Raw genomic sequence first — 16,067 nt, 5'->3', positions numbered from 1 at the left:
TGTGAGTTTTTTGTGCCTCTGCTGCCTTCTGAAAATGGCAACATCCCCAGGAAACTGGACCTCTAGTGAAGGCTCTCCACAAAGGTAATGTCTTTAAAAAGTGATGGAACAGCAACCAAGTGACAGACACAATTTCTTGGGCCAGGGACAGGTGGATCCTGTAACACAAAAGGCCCTTCTTTTTTCAGCACTAATCATGGTGCAGTATTATGTCTATACTGAGGCCAATAAGCATGGTTCCGTTTATTAAGATTTTGAAAACCAAATCCTGCCCGTGATAACTGAGCAGAGAGACACCTTTTAAAGTAGTGATTCTCTTATATTTAGCAGGAGAAAGAGCAACTGTCCTTATCCAACCCCAGCACAGCATCCCTCCAATGGTTGTTGCTGGTATCTACCTTATATTTCCTTTTACAACATGAGCCCTTTTGGGACAAGGAACCCTTTTATTTGTAATTCTGTGAAAACTGCTTTGAGCACGTTTGTTGAAAAACGGTATATAAACAGTAATAGTTGTCATAGAAGTTTCAAACCCTGGCTCAAAGCTTACCATAACCCTGTTCAGATGGTATATAAAGGCCAAGTGAGTACATATGACTGGGTGGAAAGCATCACAGCTGTACTGTGGGGGTTCTCTGCACACCTTTTAATGAATGCACGTAGGTTGGAGGAGGAGTGTTCAACAGGTGGTGCCCCCCACTTGTTAATTCATTCCTCATTGATGCCTGAAAAGGGCTAATTAGTGTTGCTGCATTAATATTACACCATGCTTAACGCTGAAAAGGATTAAGGATGAAATTAACAGAAGAGGGGGTGAGCCTGTGGGACACTCCTGTTTTCTGAACCATGGTTAAGAGACAGGCAGAGAGGTCCTGGCAGATGCATTCTATAAAAGAGGAGAGGTGAAGTTCAGATAAGAGAGAGGAGAGAAGAGCTAGTCTTGTGGTAGCAAGCATGACTTGTCCCCTTAGCAAAGCAGGGGCCGCCCTGGTTGCACATGAAAAGGAGACTAGAAGTGTGAGCACTGCAAGATATTCCCCTCAGGGGATGAAGCTGCTCTGGGAAGAGCAGAAGGTTTCAAGTTCCCTCCCTGGCTTCTCCAAGATAGGGCTGAGAGAGATTCCTGCCTGCAACCTTGGATTAGCCACTGCCAGTCTGTGAAGACAATACCGAGCTAGATAGACCAATGGTCTGACTCAGTATATGGCAGCTTCCTATGTTCCTAAGGGGTGAACAATACTAGCAGTTTTAAAACATGAGGGAATGTATGTAATAACATTGTTATTGTTGCCAGACTGCACCAACTGCAAAGAGTTAGAAAACTCTAGCACTTGCAAATAAAACACAAAGATCTACCAAAACTCCACACAGTATGGTGCTTATAGAGCTGAATTATTTCAGGATAATTATTAATTTCCTTCCTTTTTCAAAGATCTCAAGTTTAAAAGCAAATCAGGGAGAATGTGATTACATCCAACAACAGATGACTCAACTAGCACCTGAAAATTTGTTACTCCTGTGAACGGATTGCTGAACTTCCCGTTTCAATAAAATACCAAACAAGTTGTGCTTCCTTTACAAATAAGCTATTACATCAAACCCTGTTCCTATAATTTAATTTTTTGTCCACATTCCAATTTTTTTTCCTGGCAAATACAGGGACTTTCTAATTAAAGAGCACAGAAAAACAAGCCTCATTCATCACAGATGCAGCAAACATTTGAAAGTACAATGAGCTGGTTAATTCTTTTATTGGCTTTGAAGAGTATGATATGACTTTTGCCATAAGTATGCTAGATGGACAGAGCAGGGGCATAGCTAGGGGAGAGGGGGCCCATGTTCTCCCCTATCCCGGGGGGGGGCCCTCGGAGGGAAGGAGATAATGAAGAAAATAGAAAGGGGTGGATCTGGAGGGCCCTCAGAAGTTGAAGGGCCTTGGAGAAGCTGCTGCCAGTCTGTGAAGACAATACTGAGCTAGATAGACCAATGGTCTGACTCAGTATATGGCAGCTTCCTATGTTATTGGCCCGGGTTCTTTGAACCCATCTGCTTAATTATAGCTACACCCCAGGGACAGAGGATGCTCCAAGAACACCACCATAAATGTGATATAATGCTTTATGCAAGTCCATAAGCCAAAAAAGGCAAGCCTTTTCTAATAAGTTTACAATTTAAATTTCAGTAGGTGGGAGACAACATTCCAAGTTCCCCTATCAGACACCCTTCCGATTTTTTGTTACATGACCCTGAAATTGCCATCCCTGTTTCGTCCCTACTTTGGTTTTAGGATTCTTTAAAATTTAATAGTGTGAGTTGCTAGGATTGTTATTCTCAGGGTTAAACTCCCTCCCCTGAGTCTCCACAAGTTAAATCTCTGAATGCATTTTGTTTCTAGCATGTGCATGGACCTTAAGGCACCATGAAGAGCACAGTTTGCATTTCACACAATGCAACAGCTGATGTTCATAATGTACTGCAAGACAATTGTAGTTTTCAAGTACAGCTTTAACCAAAAGAACAGATATGTTCTTGGATTTTAATTCAGTGCCAGACAAGCTTCTGTAGAGAAAATAAATATAGCACCCAACTAGGCAGATGCAATAAAACATGTTATAGTGCAGGGGACATGAAATGATACCTTGGTATGATAACAGGGATTTCAAAACACATCATTTGTATACCGCCCTGAGCCATTTTGGAAGGGCGGTATACAAATCAAATCAAATCAAATCAATCAATCAATAAATTTGGGAGATGCTGAAGGTATGAGATAGGGAAGAGAAGGTAGAATCCAGAGATACGCAAGGAAGGGCAAGGGGTCACAAGGGATGAATGTGAGCATATTACCCATATGAAGTCTTTTTAGCCAAACTTCAGCAATGCCATCTTTAGTAAACTAACTGAAGATTATCCCTTTGTATTTAATAAAATACCAAGAATCTCTTTGTTTGGCTGTTATTCAAAATCTGCTAGTGGGGAGGTAGGTTTTAAAGTGGTCAAAAAACCATTTGTTTAAGAGGATAAAAAAATGTTAAAGCAGCAGAACTGCAAACTTTATTGCTACAATATATAGTCTGGTGCAGAACACCATAAGGCCTCTGCATACCTTTAATTCTTTTGGTGTTTCTTAGGAATAACGTTGGATGTTTTCAGCAGTAACGAGCTCTTTGTCTCAGCAAGAGATTTTTCACATTTTCCCACAATCAACAGATTGCAGACCTTGATAGCTATAGCTTTTTAGACAGATACACCTGAAAACATACAGCTGGGAAGAATGTGCAAATATATTTGTTTTGAAATTTGCTTGGGTGTGACTATCTAGTATGTGGCCATTCAGGAACCAACACTGTTAGTTTAAATAAGTAATTTTTCTGGAGCCAGATGATAACCCTGACAAGAAAACAAAAATCAAATGATAATTAAAAAAACAAAGCACTTAGATTACTTTTTGTTTGAATGAATGTTATGCTTACCACTTCCCTTTAGATGAGATGAACTTTTTTTTAACCTGATCCAGAGTCTTGTTCCAGATGAAAGTGTTTGATTTGCACATGGTGCTCTCAGCCTGCAACAGCTTATCCATTCATTTCCACAGAGTAAACTGAACTGATCCATATAATATCTTCATGTGTCCTACAGTGCTTGCATCCAGAGGAGGAAGCATGCCCAAAATGCATGCAAGAAATTTATTAAGCAAAGCACATGCCAGGCCCATGAATGATACCCATACTAATGGGAGTCAAATTGAGCAGCTATTCTTACACTTGTTCACATTCCCACCACATGGCATCCCACTAGTTGAATATGAACATGGGTAGAATGCAAAGCATGGACGGGGTGTGTGTAAGGATGTGCACGAACTGGATCAGAGGCCTCGTGTTCAGACCAGTTTGGAGGCGGGGTTACCTTTAAGGAGCAGGGAGGGTGCCCATCCCCCCCGCCACCAGTGTCTCCGAAAAGTCTGGAGTACTGCTTCTACTGATCCTAAACCTGCTACTTATCTATTTTTGTAGGTAACTGTAAATTATGTAGCTTATTTTTCCCCCACACCCCATTTGGGATGTGCACGAATGGGTGTGTGCACTCCGGGGTGGTGGGGGGGTACTTTTAAGGAGCAGGGGGGTGCCCATTTCCTCCAGCCTCTTTCCCCCGCCAGTGCTGTCTCCAAAAACACTGGTGCAGGGCTACTGCGTACCTCCTTGCAGCCCTCGTTAGTGTCGTGCTGGAAGTGGCCGGTGCATGACATCGTCTATAATGGCTTTTAAAAAACAGATTCGATAGACAGATGTGGGTTAAGTCTACCAATGACAGCCTGCCACAATGGCCAGAAGTGCAACCTTTTCAGAGAAGGTGACCAAATGTTGGAGATTATCAATTAGCAGACAGGATACAGAAAAATGGGTACCCGTATTTACCCAAATAGAGGACAATTCTGAGTTTAAGATGACCTCCTTACAAATATGGATGAAATACAGGTTATACTATCTTTTTCACTCGAATACAAGACTCTGAATTTAAGACAAAAATAGAAGTTAAATACAGGCTATACCTACATTTGGGTTTATTTACCCAAAAGGAAGAAGACTCTGAATTTAAGATGACTCCCAAAATTCTAACATCCAAAAACTTGGGAAAAACCTAGTCTTGGATTCAGGTAAATACAGTACTGATCTGACCCAGCACAGCTTACTACATTCTTCATGAGTCTCGATAAAAGGTTGTCTTGCTCCAGTGGAATCTGCTGGCAGGGATAATTACACTTTCTAGAATAACAAAGTGCTATGCCTGTGTTTAGGTATCCACTTACCTGAAACACCACCACAATAACCTTAGCCCAATATGGTAAACAAAGCACTTAAAGCCAGGACAAAATAATAGACAAAATATACAACAACATGTATTCAAATAATAACAGTGCTGAAAAGGAGGATGCATATTTTGTATATTGTTTTGTCTTGGTGTCCACACCTACCTAGGGAGGCAGGGCAGGAGAAAAAAGCAGAGCTGAAATCACTTCCAGCCTCCTCCCCTCCAAGTTTCCACTTGAAGGGTTGTGTGTGCGCACTTTTCTCATGTTCCCAAGGGAATATCCCTGGCAGCAGAAAGTAACCTACAGGCACTAACCACTAGCCAGCTGGCAACTAAAACACGGTGGGGGAACTGATAGATGGTGGGAAAAATAAGCCACCATGTATGTACAACTGCTATTATAAGGTGTTGACATTTAACAAAAATGCTTTGAACATTTCCATCAAGTACCTCAGTCCAAATTCTGTCCCTGCAAGACTTGTGAATGTTCATAGTCAATGGACATGCAAACATAAACGGCAGAAGCTTGGTTTCTGATCTAAACATTTAACTACTCTCCCAGCATATAGCAGGATCACCTTCTTTAACAAAAACCACCACCACTCCATTTGGTCTGCATAATATGCAAAGGAGATTTATGATCATTTTTTATTGCCTGGATCTAGTGTACTAATGAATGATAAGCAAAAGCCAATAAAGATTCCTAAGCAGCTGCCTAATACTAGTGCACTATGATTTTCTTTTCTAAGATTTAAGACAACTATAAATAGTCAGCTCTGAATATCTGTTTCTCCAGCTGTTCTATCTAAAGCTGCAGTAAATTGTGGAATATAGGCTATTAAAAGATCCAAGAAATCAGCATTTGACACGATACTGAGATAAGCTCTCATCTTCACACATTTCATACTCTTTTATATAGCAGAAGCTTTAACATAGACTGGCAGAACATTTGTAGGTAACTTGAGCCCCTTTTAATTTAAAAATAAAAATACAGAAGTGTCATCCTCAAAATAAATCTATTATTAATTATTAATTATTATCATTATTATTATTCATCTTAGCTCACACATGTATACTGAATGCACAGATGGGAAGCAGGATCATGTCCACTGGTCCTGTTCCTGATCTCCAAGCATTTAGCATAAGAGGCTGTCTGTGTGCCAGCTTCTCCATGTGATTGGGAACCCTGCACAATCAGGATTCCTGAACACATGGAGGAACCTATGTACAGACATCTATAAAAGGATACGAGTAAGTACACTTGCGGATTAAACTTTGAGTGCATTCCACCAATTTGGTACAAAAATATGTGGGTAATGTGGGTGTGAGCAAGAATGGTAACAGAAGCCCTTTCAAACTAGCAGATCTCCACTTTCCATATCAGATGTAATCCTATGAGGCTATTCTCACGATGGGGGAAAACCTGGGAAAGCCCAGCCCAGTTTTCCCCCATCGTGAGAACCACAGGGCTCGCAGGCGAGCCCGGTGGCTAAATGGCAGCTAGCGCGCCAAAGTAGCCCTCCCCTTAAACAAGGTTAGTAGAGCGAGTGCTCCGCCAACCCTGTTTGCAAGATCGTGAGATGACACGACGTGGCTCCGCGGCGTGGTGACTCGCGAATAGACCCCTGACTAGGACGCTACAACAAGCCTCCTGGCCTCGGGGGTCTCCCCAGAATGCTCCGCACACTCGCACGGGGCTTCCTGGGCTAAGCCTGCTCTCCCCACAGAGCCCGAGGATCGCGTGTAGAGCCTCCATGTGTTGTAAGTGGTCTGATGGATTGGGAAAGTCAGAAAATCCACACCTGCACCTATACTACATGGATCTCTGGATATGGTTTTTCCTCCAAGGGAATGCACTCATGTTGTGGAACAGATTTAGGTGTCACACAATGAGTCAAGGAGGCTGTTCATACGAGCAGCCCTACCTAGGCTTGTGCAGCCCTACCAGGGTAAGGCTGATCCTGTGAAGCACTGGGATCCCAGCCAATCCTGGTGCTGCCCCATTGGGTAGCCCGGGGTTTTTACCTGAGCTTTTCCCAGGTAGAAGAGTGTGAGTGCTCTCCCCCCCACTGGTCTCCGGCTGTATGTTTGCTCAGGTTCCAGACAAAGAGCCGAGTGCCTAATGCACCCAGCTGAGAGGGAACCCCTCAATGTGCTGCACTCCTTGGGCGGTGCATTTAGGGATACCTGGAGGCTGGGCTGCATTTTTCTGGCCTCTGTGATGCTCCTGCTTCCAGGATCACCACAGATCATGTGGGGCTCATGAAGAAAAGAAGATAATCTTGGGGGAAGGTGGGAGCACTCCTGCCTTCCCCCCACAGCCCTCCCCACCTGGCGAAAAAGGTTATGTGAAAGACCTTAAGCTGTTCCACTATGTTGATTAATTCTACTATGTTGATTAATTCCAACATACACACACACACACAACCTAATAAGCCAGGGGCATAACAAGGCTGGAGTGGGCCCAGAGACAAAATTTTAAAATGGGCCCCTCACTGATACACACACACACACACACACACACACACACACACACACACACACACACACACACACACTTCACAATATATAGTCATGTGACTTGCCTCTGGGGGGCCCCTCGAGGCGTGGGGGCCCCCAGGCAGCCGCCTCCCCTTGCCTAATAGTAGTTACGCCCCTGTAATAAGCCATAAATGAAAGCATGGAACATGTCCTGTACTCAGGTCAATAAGCATCATCATAGAGATCTCATACAATTCTTTGTGCCCCTGCCCCACTCATTCCAGAGGAGGGAGACTGAGCAATGTGAAACATAGCAGAAAGGTGTGCAGTAAGGTTGCCAACCATGGATTCTCCAAGAATCCACATCAATCTCCAGGTGACTACTAAAAGCAATCCTGGGGATTTTAATGGAATAAAAAATTGTGGAAAATATCATTCTTTCACAAATGATATTGTGAAAAAAAAATGGGGGGAGGATCTCCAGGATTAGCTTCAGAGTTGGCAACTATAGTTTGCAGTAAGGTCTAAAATTTGTGACAAAAAAAGGGAGCTTTTTCTAAAGAGACCTGTGAAAAGCATTTAAATGTCAGTTTTCAAAAACTGCAATGCCCCTTGTTTACTCAGGCATACCTGGTGTGCAGTCTGGCAATACAGTTATAATAATGGTCCCACATTCTCATATATTAATTCATCATAAAGGGTATCACTTTTCTGCATTCAACAGAGTGCACATAAACGGAACAGCAAAAAACATATTCATATCATTATAGGAACTGTACTGAAGATTTCTGAATAAAAATAAAACCTGGAATGTAGTAGAGAAAGCCAACATGTTTGGGAAACATTTCCATAGTCTCCCCTTCTGATATATAAAGAAGAACTCATGCCAACATCCATTCCCTGTTCTATTATTCCTACAGGCGTCTAATATTAAAAATTATTACAAGCAGTTAAACAAAACAACAACAAAAACTATTTTGCCAGCAGTCACATACCCATGAAACAGCTGCATTTGCACTGGGTCAGACACCATGACATTTCCTGCTGGTTCTCTTTTATACATTCCAGCTACCCTGTGGTGTTCACCCAAACTGTCCCTGCTAAATATATTGCTTATTGTTACCATATTGTGATGCTAATAGACTTGTGCAGAGATAACAAGATTGATCATTGTAATTATGTACTGAGATATGAGTCTTACCACTCATAGGTTTAAAATATCATTAAGATTTAGATCTCACAAAATGGAGGCATGCAATATGCATATACTTTATGGCTAATAGACCTTTCACTGAAACTCACCAATAAAGTGGAGTTATCTATTGTTTCTGCCCGTTGAGGCTAGTTTGGAGCAAACGTAAACATGCCCTTCACCAATCAATGGCTGACACTGTGCAAGTCAATGCCAGCATTTATGAGCCAGGGCTGCTCTGTACATGAAAGCCAGCCCCTGAGGTGTTGCACAAGAACACAGTTGTGGAACTACTTAAAACAGTGCATGGGTACCTGCACAGTACTACTTCCATTGGAAATAGCACTGCTCAAGTGCCCGCATGCTGTTTTAAGTAGTTGCACAACCATACTCTTGTGTAACACCGCTGGAGCATTCATGTACACAGCAGCCCAAGTGAGTCAGAATTTCGGAAACATCAGCGCCCTTGTGCAACACTTCAGCCAATGCCTGTAACACTGGGTAATGACTTGAATGTGTAAAATGGCAATTAAGTCAGAGCTTCCATACTAACTGTTATGACTTCTAAGACAATGTCTTGGATCTAAAAACCTTCTTGTGTAAGTAGAAATAAATTTAGGAGCGCGACCCCACCCCTACTCCTTGATTTCTATTCTGGCTGCAGTCTGTTCCTCCAAGCTACTCCAGAGGGCTGGGGGATCCTTCTAGAATGATGTGCAATGTGGCACGGGAAGCTGAAGTTGCAGGGAATATTGGTGACATATCAATGAGCATACAAAATACTTTCTCCTTGATCAGGTGGCTCTTTTAATCCAAGCCATACTTTTTCAGTGGAGTTCATTCACATATTCAGCTAAGAGTCATTTAAGACCAATGCTGTTTGAAATACAACAGTTCTAACTTCGTAAAAGGTGCATTTTAAATCAATAGAAACTGCAGTTTGTAAAGCACTTACGTTTTACTTATATAGTGTATTTTTATGCACATTGGTCAGGATTCTAATATCCCTCTTTATGTGCCTAAGTTACTTTCCCCTTCCAACCACAGTCCCTACATCGCTTAGTGTCCCAGAGTCTCCCATAACCAAGACAAGCTTTTCAGGGCCATGAAGCATATGAGCAATGAAAGCTACAACCAAGTAAAGAGAAAAGCATTATAAACTATTACTTTAAAGTAGCAGTGGCTGACATCCTAACAAAGCATGCATGTAAATAGCGGCTATGGGAATGCAGTGGGAGCACCATCCATGTCCCTCTGCTACGTGTACCTTGTTGTGCAACAAAGCGAGCCGGACTTTTCCTGGAGCATTCTCTTGTACAGTACTCTCAAAGCCTTCTGTCACAATGGAAACATGCTCCAGAGCAAATGCCTGCTCACTCCATTGTGCAACAATGCATGTGTAACAGGGGCACACAGAGCTGTTGGGTTGGTCCCGCTTTTCATGAGCAGACTTCACTAGTCAGGATGTTAGGCGGTGAAACAAAAATAGGAGCCTCCCTTATGAGTTTAGAACAAAAACTGAGGGAGGCAAAGTGGATTTCTGGGTGGACAAGCTGTGACCCATATGATAGATTTTTGAAACAGAAATGAGGGGCAGACTACTTGCCTGAGGGGGCCCTCCCCCCCCACCACCTTGGGAAGAAAGCAAAAAGGTCAGTTTAACTGTATCAGAACTTGGTAGGTCTAGTGTACACACCTCAAGTTTACAGGCTGCACCAATATTTCTTAGATTCTTCTATTTTAGAGACAGGCTAGAAATTGCATGTGCTTTCTGAAGCATATTAGGAAAGTGAAATTAAGTCTAGCTTGTATTCACTATAAACAATGCACTGATATAGAGTAGCAACCAAAACAAAATACTCTACAAACATTCCTCTTGCATTCAAAAAAGGGGTTAACAATAGGACTATCTTTCTTGCGAGGGAAACAGATGTCAGGAACTAATTATTTTACTGTTGCCATAAACGGCCTTTTGCGCTAAAACAGTTGTTTATTCCTCTTACACGATTTCTCACTTCCCTTTTCATTCTCTCTGACATCAATTTTTAATGAGTCGTGTGACTCCAAAGTTGAAGTAACTCATATTTATACTCATTGCTTCATGAACTCCAGCTTGAAAAAGGAAAGCTCTTCAGCAAAACTATAGAATCCAAGGCACATTTACTCAGAAGCAGGTCCCACTAATTCCAGTGAAACCTTTCATTAAGTGTGCAGAAGACTGAAGCCTAAAATAGTGGCAAATATAGTTAAACTATTTTTTTCCCCAGACTGACTTTTTTAAAAAGCCTGTGCAAAAAATTCAGATTTTTTCCCCTCTGAACCTCAGTGTAAGGGGTAGTATATATAAAGACAAAATTCTAAAGACTGTTCATAGTTTTCATAATATAATGATCAAGCAAAATTAGTGTGCAATGCAGAAACATACATTAAATATAAATGAAGCCCATTTTAAAGCAACTCATTTTAAAAGAGATTAGGAAATAAGTTGTGTGTACCAAGACAACCACAGAGCTTTGTGGTCGCCAGGAGTCGAAATCGACTTGATAGCACACTTTACCTTGCATAGATGCAAAGCATTTACCCACATAGAAGTCTTTGGGAAGTATTTCTATGTGCAAACTTTGGGTTACTCTTAATTCCACAAATTTCATATTGAAAAAAATAAAATTCTTCAGCTATGATAGCAACTCAAAATATCTTTAATTTAAAGAGCGGGGGAATCAAATCTTTAAATCTATATCTACAAATTTGTTAGTAGAAGCATCTTCTCACATAGCAAGAAGTAGTTGAAGAACAGGAACAAAAACGGGAATACAAACGGAAGGGGGGAATTAGCATGATAAGTATATATCTTTTGTTTGGAAAAGGAAAAATGGAACTATGCCAACACTTTTTTTAAAAAAAAATATAAGACACAATCCAGCTAAAGTCAATCACTTTTAAGGCCCATTGATTTCAGTGGAGTCATGAGCATATGATTCAAATGTTTCCAGTGAAAACAATGGTATTTAAACATGCATAATGTCGGCTTTTTGGTGGTAGCCCTGCCTCCCTTTGGTGACACATATAGCCCCCTCAGATATTACCTCCCTCAGTCCTTGACCACCCCAATCATACACAGCAGATAGGTGACTGTTACAGCAGGGAGGGATATGTGAAGGACAATAGACCAGTACAAAAACTACTGTTATAGGCAAGCAACTTAACTTTCTTGTTATTGGTCCTAATATCCTCCACACTGTGGAGATTAGCGAGCTACTCACAAGGATGGTGGGAGAAGTGGGCATCTACTGAAGAACTGTGTCGAGGACTGTTGCTCCAAACTGTGAATGGGCTCTTGACCTGGTGTCCAAAGAGTCCCTTCCATGTTGCTGCCTTACAGATGGCATCTAATGGAATTCCATGAAAGTAAGCCCTATAAGACACCACTGCTCTAGAAGAATGCTCTCTGATGGTAGGATTCAACTGAGTCCAAAAAGAAGGCTGTATGGAGTAAGCAAAACCATCATTGGACTCAAAGGTCAATCTTATGAAATGGACCAATTTAGGGAGAGAAGAGGACTTAGCATTTGTTTAGGGCTGGCATGCACTCTAGGGGCCCCACTGATTGAGCAGGGACAGGACCTATTCTCTGGCCACTATCCTTGGTTAAAACTATGGGTCCATGGACAGGGGGAATAGGTCCACAAGTAACTAATAATATTTAACGTAATAATGTGCTAAAAATTTGACCTCAGCCCCTGCATGCCAAGTTGTGGATGGTTCCGGCCCACCAGGGCATTTGAGTTGTGCAGTCCTGCCCTAGAGGCTTCCAGCCTTCATAGGTAAATTCAGAGAGGGGCACATGGGTCTGCTTTCATGTCAGCTGTATCTCCAAATGGAGAATGAACTTTTATTTATTTATTTAATCATATTTTTATACCGCCTGATATGTACATCTCTAGGTGGTGTACAAATTTTAAAACATGTAAAAAACACAGATTAAAACACACAAGACACAATAAAAACAATAGCATAAAACAGTTATTAAAACAAATTATTAAAGTTAATTATAATTAAAAGCTTGTGAGAACAGGTAAGTCTTGAAGGTCTTCCTGAAAACAAACAGAGAAGGAGATGCTCTTATTTCAGCTGGGAGCATATTCCAAAGCCACAAAGAAAGCCCTGTCCCGGGTCGCCACCAAACGAGCTGGTGGCAACCATAACTGCACCTCTCCGGAAGCTCGTAAAAGACAGTAGGGGACTTTTGCATATAATTTTCTGTGAAACTTCACACATTTTTTTCAAGCAGCCCAATGGCTGTTTTACAACCTGATTCTGACTGATGGCAAAGTGCAACATTACTCAATTGTGGGAGTGGGGACATTAATCTATAACAAAGATGGATTGCTATCTGGAAAATATATTCTGGTTTTTAACAGTTCTTTCCATATCGTCAAGCCTACCACAGTCAATAGACTTGTGCTTAATTAAGAGTGGCACTTCAGTCCAGGCTCTGGTGCACTTAAATTCAACTGAAAGAAATGGGACTGACTTATAAGGAAATACATTGAGGATCTGGATGTAAGCAGTCTGCACAGTTTTACATTTCTTCCCAGATGTTTATGCTCCCCGCTTTGGAGCCAAGATCTCACAAAAGTGCCTCTCTATCTGCCCGTCAAACAGAAGCTGTGCAGCTGGAAGTAAAAAGATAATGCCAGTGGGATCCAGGCATCTCTTTCAAAGCTTTTTACTGTGTGGAATTTTTTTTTTGTTTTTTTTTTAAAGAACTGCTTGAGCAAAGAAGGGAAATTACTGTCCCAGGAAAGGAAATTGCCTGAAGCACATCTGGCAGAAAGTTTTCTGTGTTTAGTTTTGACAAACTATATCTTTCACCCCTTTTATAAGGTGAGTTATGTTGAATGAATACTTTTTTGTTTAATGGAAAGTTCTATTTTGTACTTTCAATATACTGATATAGTATTTGCTATTTTATGTCTAAAAGCGTATAATCAATCAAAAATAAGCAGGAATTTACAATATGAAGAAGAAGAAGATGATGAGAAAGACAAGTTCTCATCATCCATTGGCACTTGGCAGGTGACATCAGGAGGTTTGTGTGCATTCTATCTCCCTTCCTCCCTCTTATTCCCTGTTTGGGGTGGTCAGGCTAGCTCTAGGCGTTGCTGAAGGCTCCCTTTCCACTCACCCATGGTGGCCTCCCCTTCTAATTTGCTCTAACACTGAGCGACTGGGCGAAGCCTGACCATTTTTTGAGTGAGAGTCAGCTGCTTGGGCTTTTCAACGCTTTGGCCCTTAAAGAAGGAAGCCTCTGCTGTAGGCGCAGCCTCCAGCACAGGTCTCTGGCAAGTGAGCTGCCAAAGCTGGCTGGCCATGGGTGTGCGCTTCAGGCGTGGGGCTGAGGGGTGGGGCCAGTGCATTGTTTTAGACTCCTGGAAGAGATCCTCCTGTTATATTGTTGCTGCTTTGTGATAAGCTGAGCCTGGTTTAGGTATGTGTTTTGGGTCATCTAGAGATGGGGAGGCAGGGAACATCTCTGGGGCAGTTATTCCAGTGGTGGTAGGGAAATGACCAAGATTTGGCACTGACAGATCAGCAGGTCATAATAGGGGAAGGGAATTTAGTAATTTAATCATGGTTTTCCCCTCAATCAGGCCTACCACCTCTTTGACCTTGGAGAGCAGTGCTGGACGGCAAAGAAGCGGTTCTTCTCTGTCCGCATTGCTTCTGCAAATTCATGTCCAGCTGAGTTGTCTAGGTTTGTGAGGGGGCTAGTTCATGCCCCCTCCACCTTGAATTTGAACTTGGAACCATCTGTCACTTGCAGTGATGTTTCAAACAACTTTTTTGCAGAAACAATATCTTGTATTCGTGATGAACTAGACTCCACAGTTACTGCAGTGCCTATCGCAGAGATGCCCAGCAACCCCTCTTGTAGGAATGAATTGGATCACTTTCAGTTTGTTACTTCTGAGGATGTGGACAAACTGCTTTGGACTGTACGTCCCACCACCTGCTCTCTTGACCCTTGCCCAACTTGGCTTATTTCATCAGACAGTCATATTATCAGAGAGGGTCTGGTAAAATGCTTCTCTGAGGGGAGGGGAGGATGCCTCCTTGTCTTAAGGAGGCTATTATTAGATCTTATTTGAAGAAATCTGCTTTGGATCCCTCAGAGTTAGCTAATTACAGACTGGTTTCTAATCTTCCTTGGTTGGGCAATGTGACTGAGCAAGTTGTTGCTTTTCAGCTCCAGGCAGTTTTGGATGACAGATTATTTAGTTCCTTTCCAAACTGGCTTTCGGATGAGGTATGGGGTTGAGACTACCTTGGTCAGCCTGATAGATGATTTCCAATTGGCGAATGATGGAGTGTGACCCTGCTGATCCTTTTGGATCTCTCGGTGGCTTTCGATTGGACATGGTATCCTGCTGGGTTGCTTGAAGGAGGTGGGATTGGGTGGCACTGTTTTACAGTGATTCTATTCCTACCTCTCTCTGTGACAGATTCCAGATGGTGTCACTTGGAAACTATTGTTCTGAAAAACAAGAGCTAAAGTATGTGGTTCCACAAGGCTCTATACTGTCTCCAATGTTCTTTAACTTCTACATAAAACCACAGGGAGAGATTGTCAGGAAATTTGATCTGGCATGCTATCAATATGTTGATTACACCCAGATCTATTTCTCCATACCAACTTCATCAGGAAATGGCATTACTCCCCTAATTGCCTGCCTGGAGGTGTTATTGGGCTGGATGAGGGATAATAGGATTAAGTTGAATCCAAACAAGATGGAGGTACTGTCTGTAGGGGTTCGGGATCTGAGAGATGGCTTAGATCTGCATCTTCTGGATGGGGTTACACTCTCGCTAAAAGATCAGGTGTGTAGTCTAGGAGTGCTCCTGGATCCCAAACTCTCCCTGATTTCTCAGGTTGAGGCTGTGGCCAGGAGTGCTTTTTATCAGCTTCGGCTGATATGCCAGATATGCCCATTTCTGGAGACAAATGACCTTAAAATTGTGGTACATATGCTGGTAACCTCTAGGCAGGACTACTGTAATGTACTCTATGTGGGTTTGTCTTTGTACATATCCATGTTTCTGAACGAAATACAAAGTGCTGTTTATTACCTATAAAGCCCTTAACAGCTTAGGTCCAGGATACTTAAGAGAGTGCCTTCTCTGTCATGAACCCTGTCGCCTATGAAGATCATCTGGAGAGGTACAGTTACGGTTGCTGCCAACTCTTTTGGTGGCAACTTGGGACTGGACCTTCTCTGTGGCTGCCCCAGGGCTTTGGAATTCACTCTCTGCTGAAATAAGGGCATCTGCTTTCTGTTTGTTTTCAGAAGGACTCTAAGACAAACCTATTTTCCCAGGCTTTTAACTGAAATCTAATGTATTAAATTTTAATGTATTTTTATCTACTGTGATTTTTATCTGTTTTATGAATTTTAAATATTTTATATTTTATATTATTTATCAATCTGTACACCACCTAGAGATTTCTATATTAGGTGGTATTGAAATTCAATAAATTCAATAAAATACATAAATAAGTTAAAAATTAAAGGAAGGTTGAAGT

The 16,067-nt window shown here is 41.9% G+C and overlaps 1 protein-coding gene across 13 annotated transcripts in view; it reads right to left on the bottom strand.

Moving 5' to 3' along the window:
- MCPH1 (microcephalin 1) overlaps positions 1 to 16,067 on the bottom strand; it is a 193,583-nt gene that overhangs the window by 20,412 nt on the left and 157,104 nt on the right. Inside the window, exon 13 of one of the 13 annotated variants that reach the window (XM_053286310.1) lies at positions 11,746 to 11,965. The exons of the other annotated variants lie outside the window; for them this stretch is intronic. Coding sequence (XP_053142285.1) covers positions 11,746 to 11,965 — 220 coding nt within the window. The remainder of the gene's footprint in view (positions 1 to 11,745; positions 11,966 to 16,067) is intronic. 13 annotated transcript variants of the gene reach the window in all.

Source organism: Hemicordylus capensis, chromosome 1 (assembly GCF_027244095.1).
Source record: "Hemicordylus capensis ecotype Gifberg chromosome 1, rHemCap1.1.pri, whole genome shotgun sequence".
Taxonomy (NCBI): domain Eukaryota; kingdom Metazoa; phylum Chordata; class Lepidosauria; order Squamata; family Cordylidae; genus Hemicordylus; species Hemicordylus capensis.
This window is presented reverse-complemented; position numbering and strand designations above follow the sequence as displayed.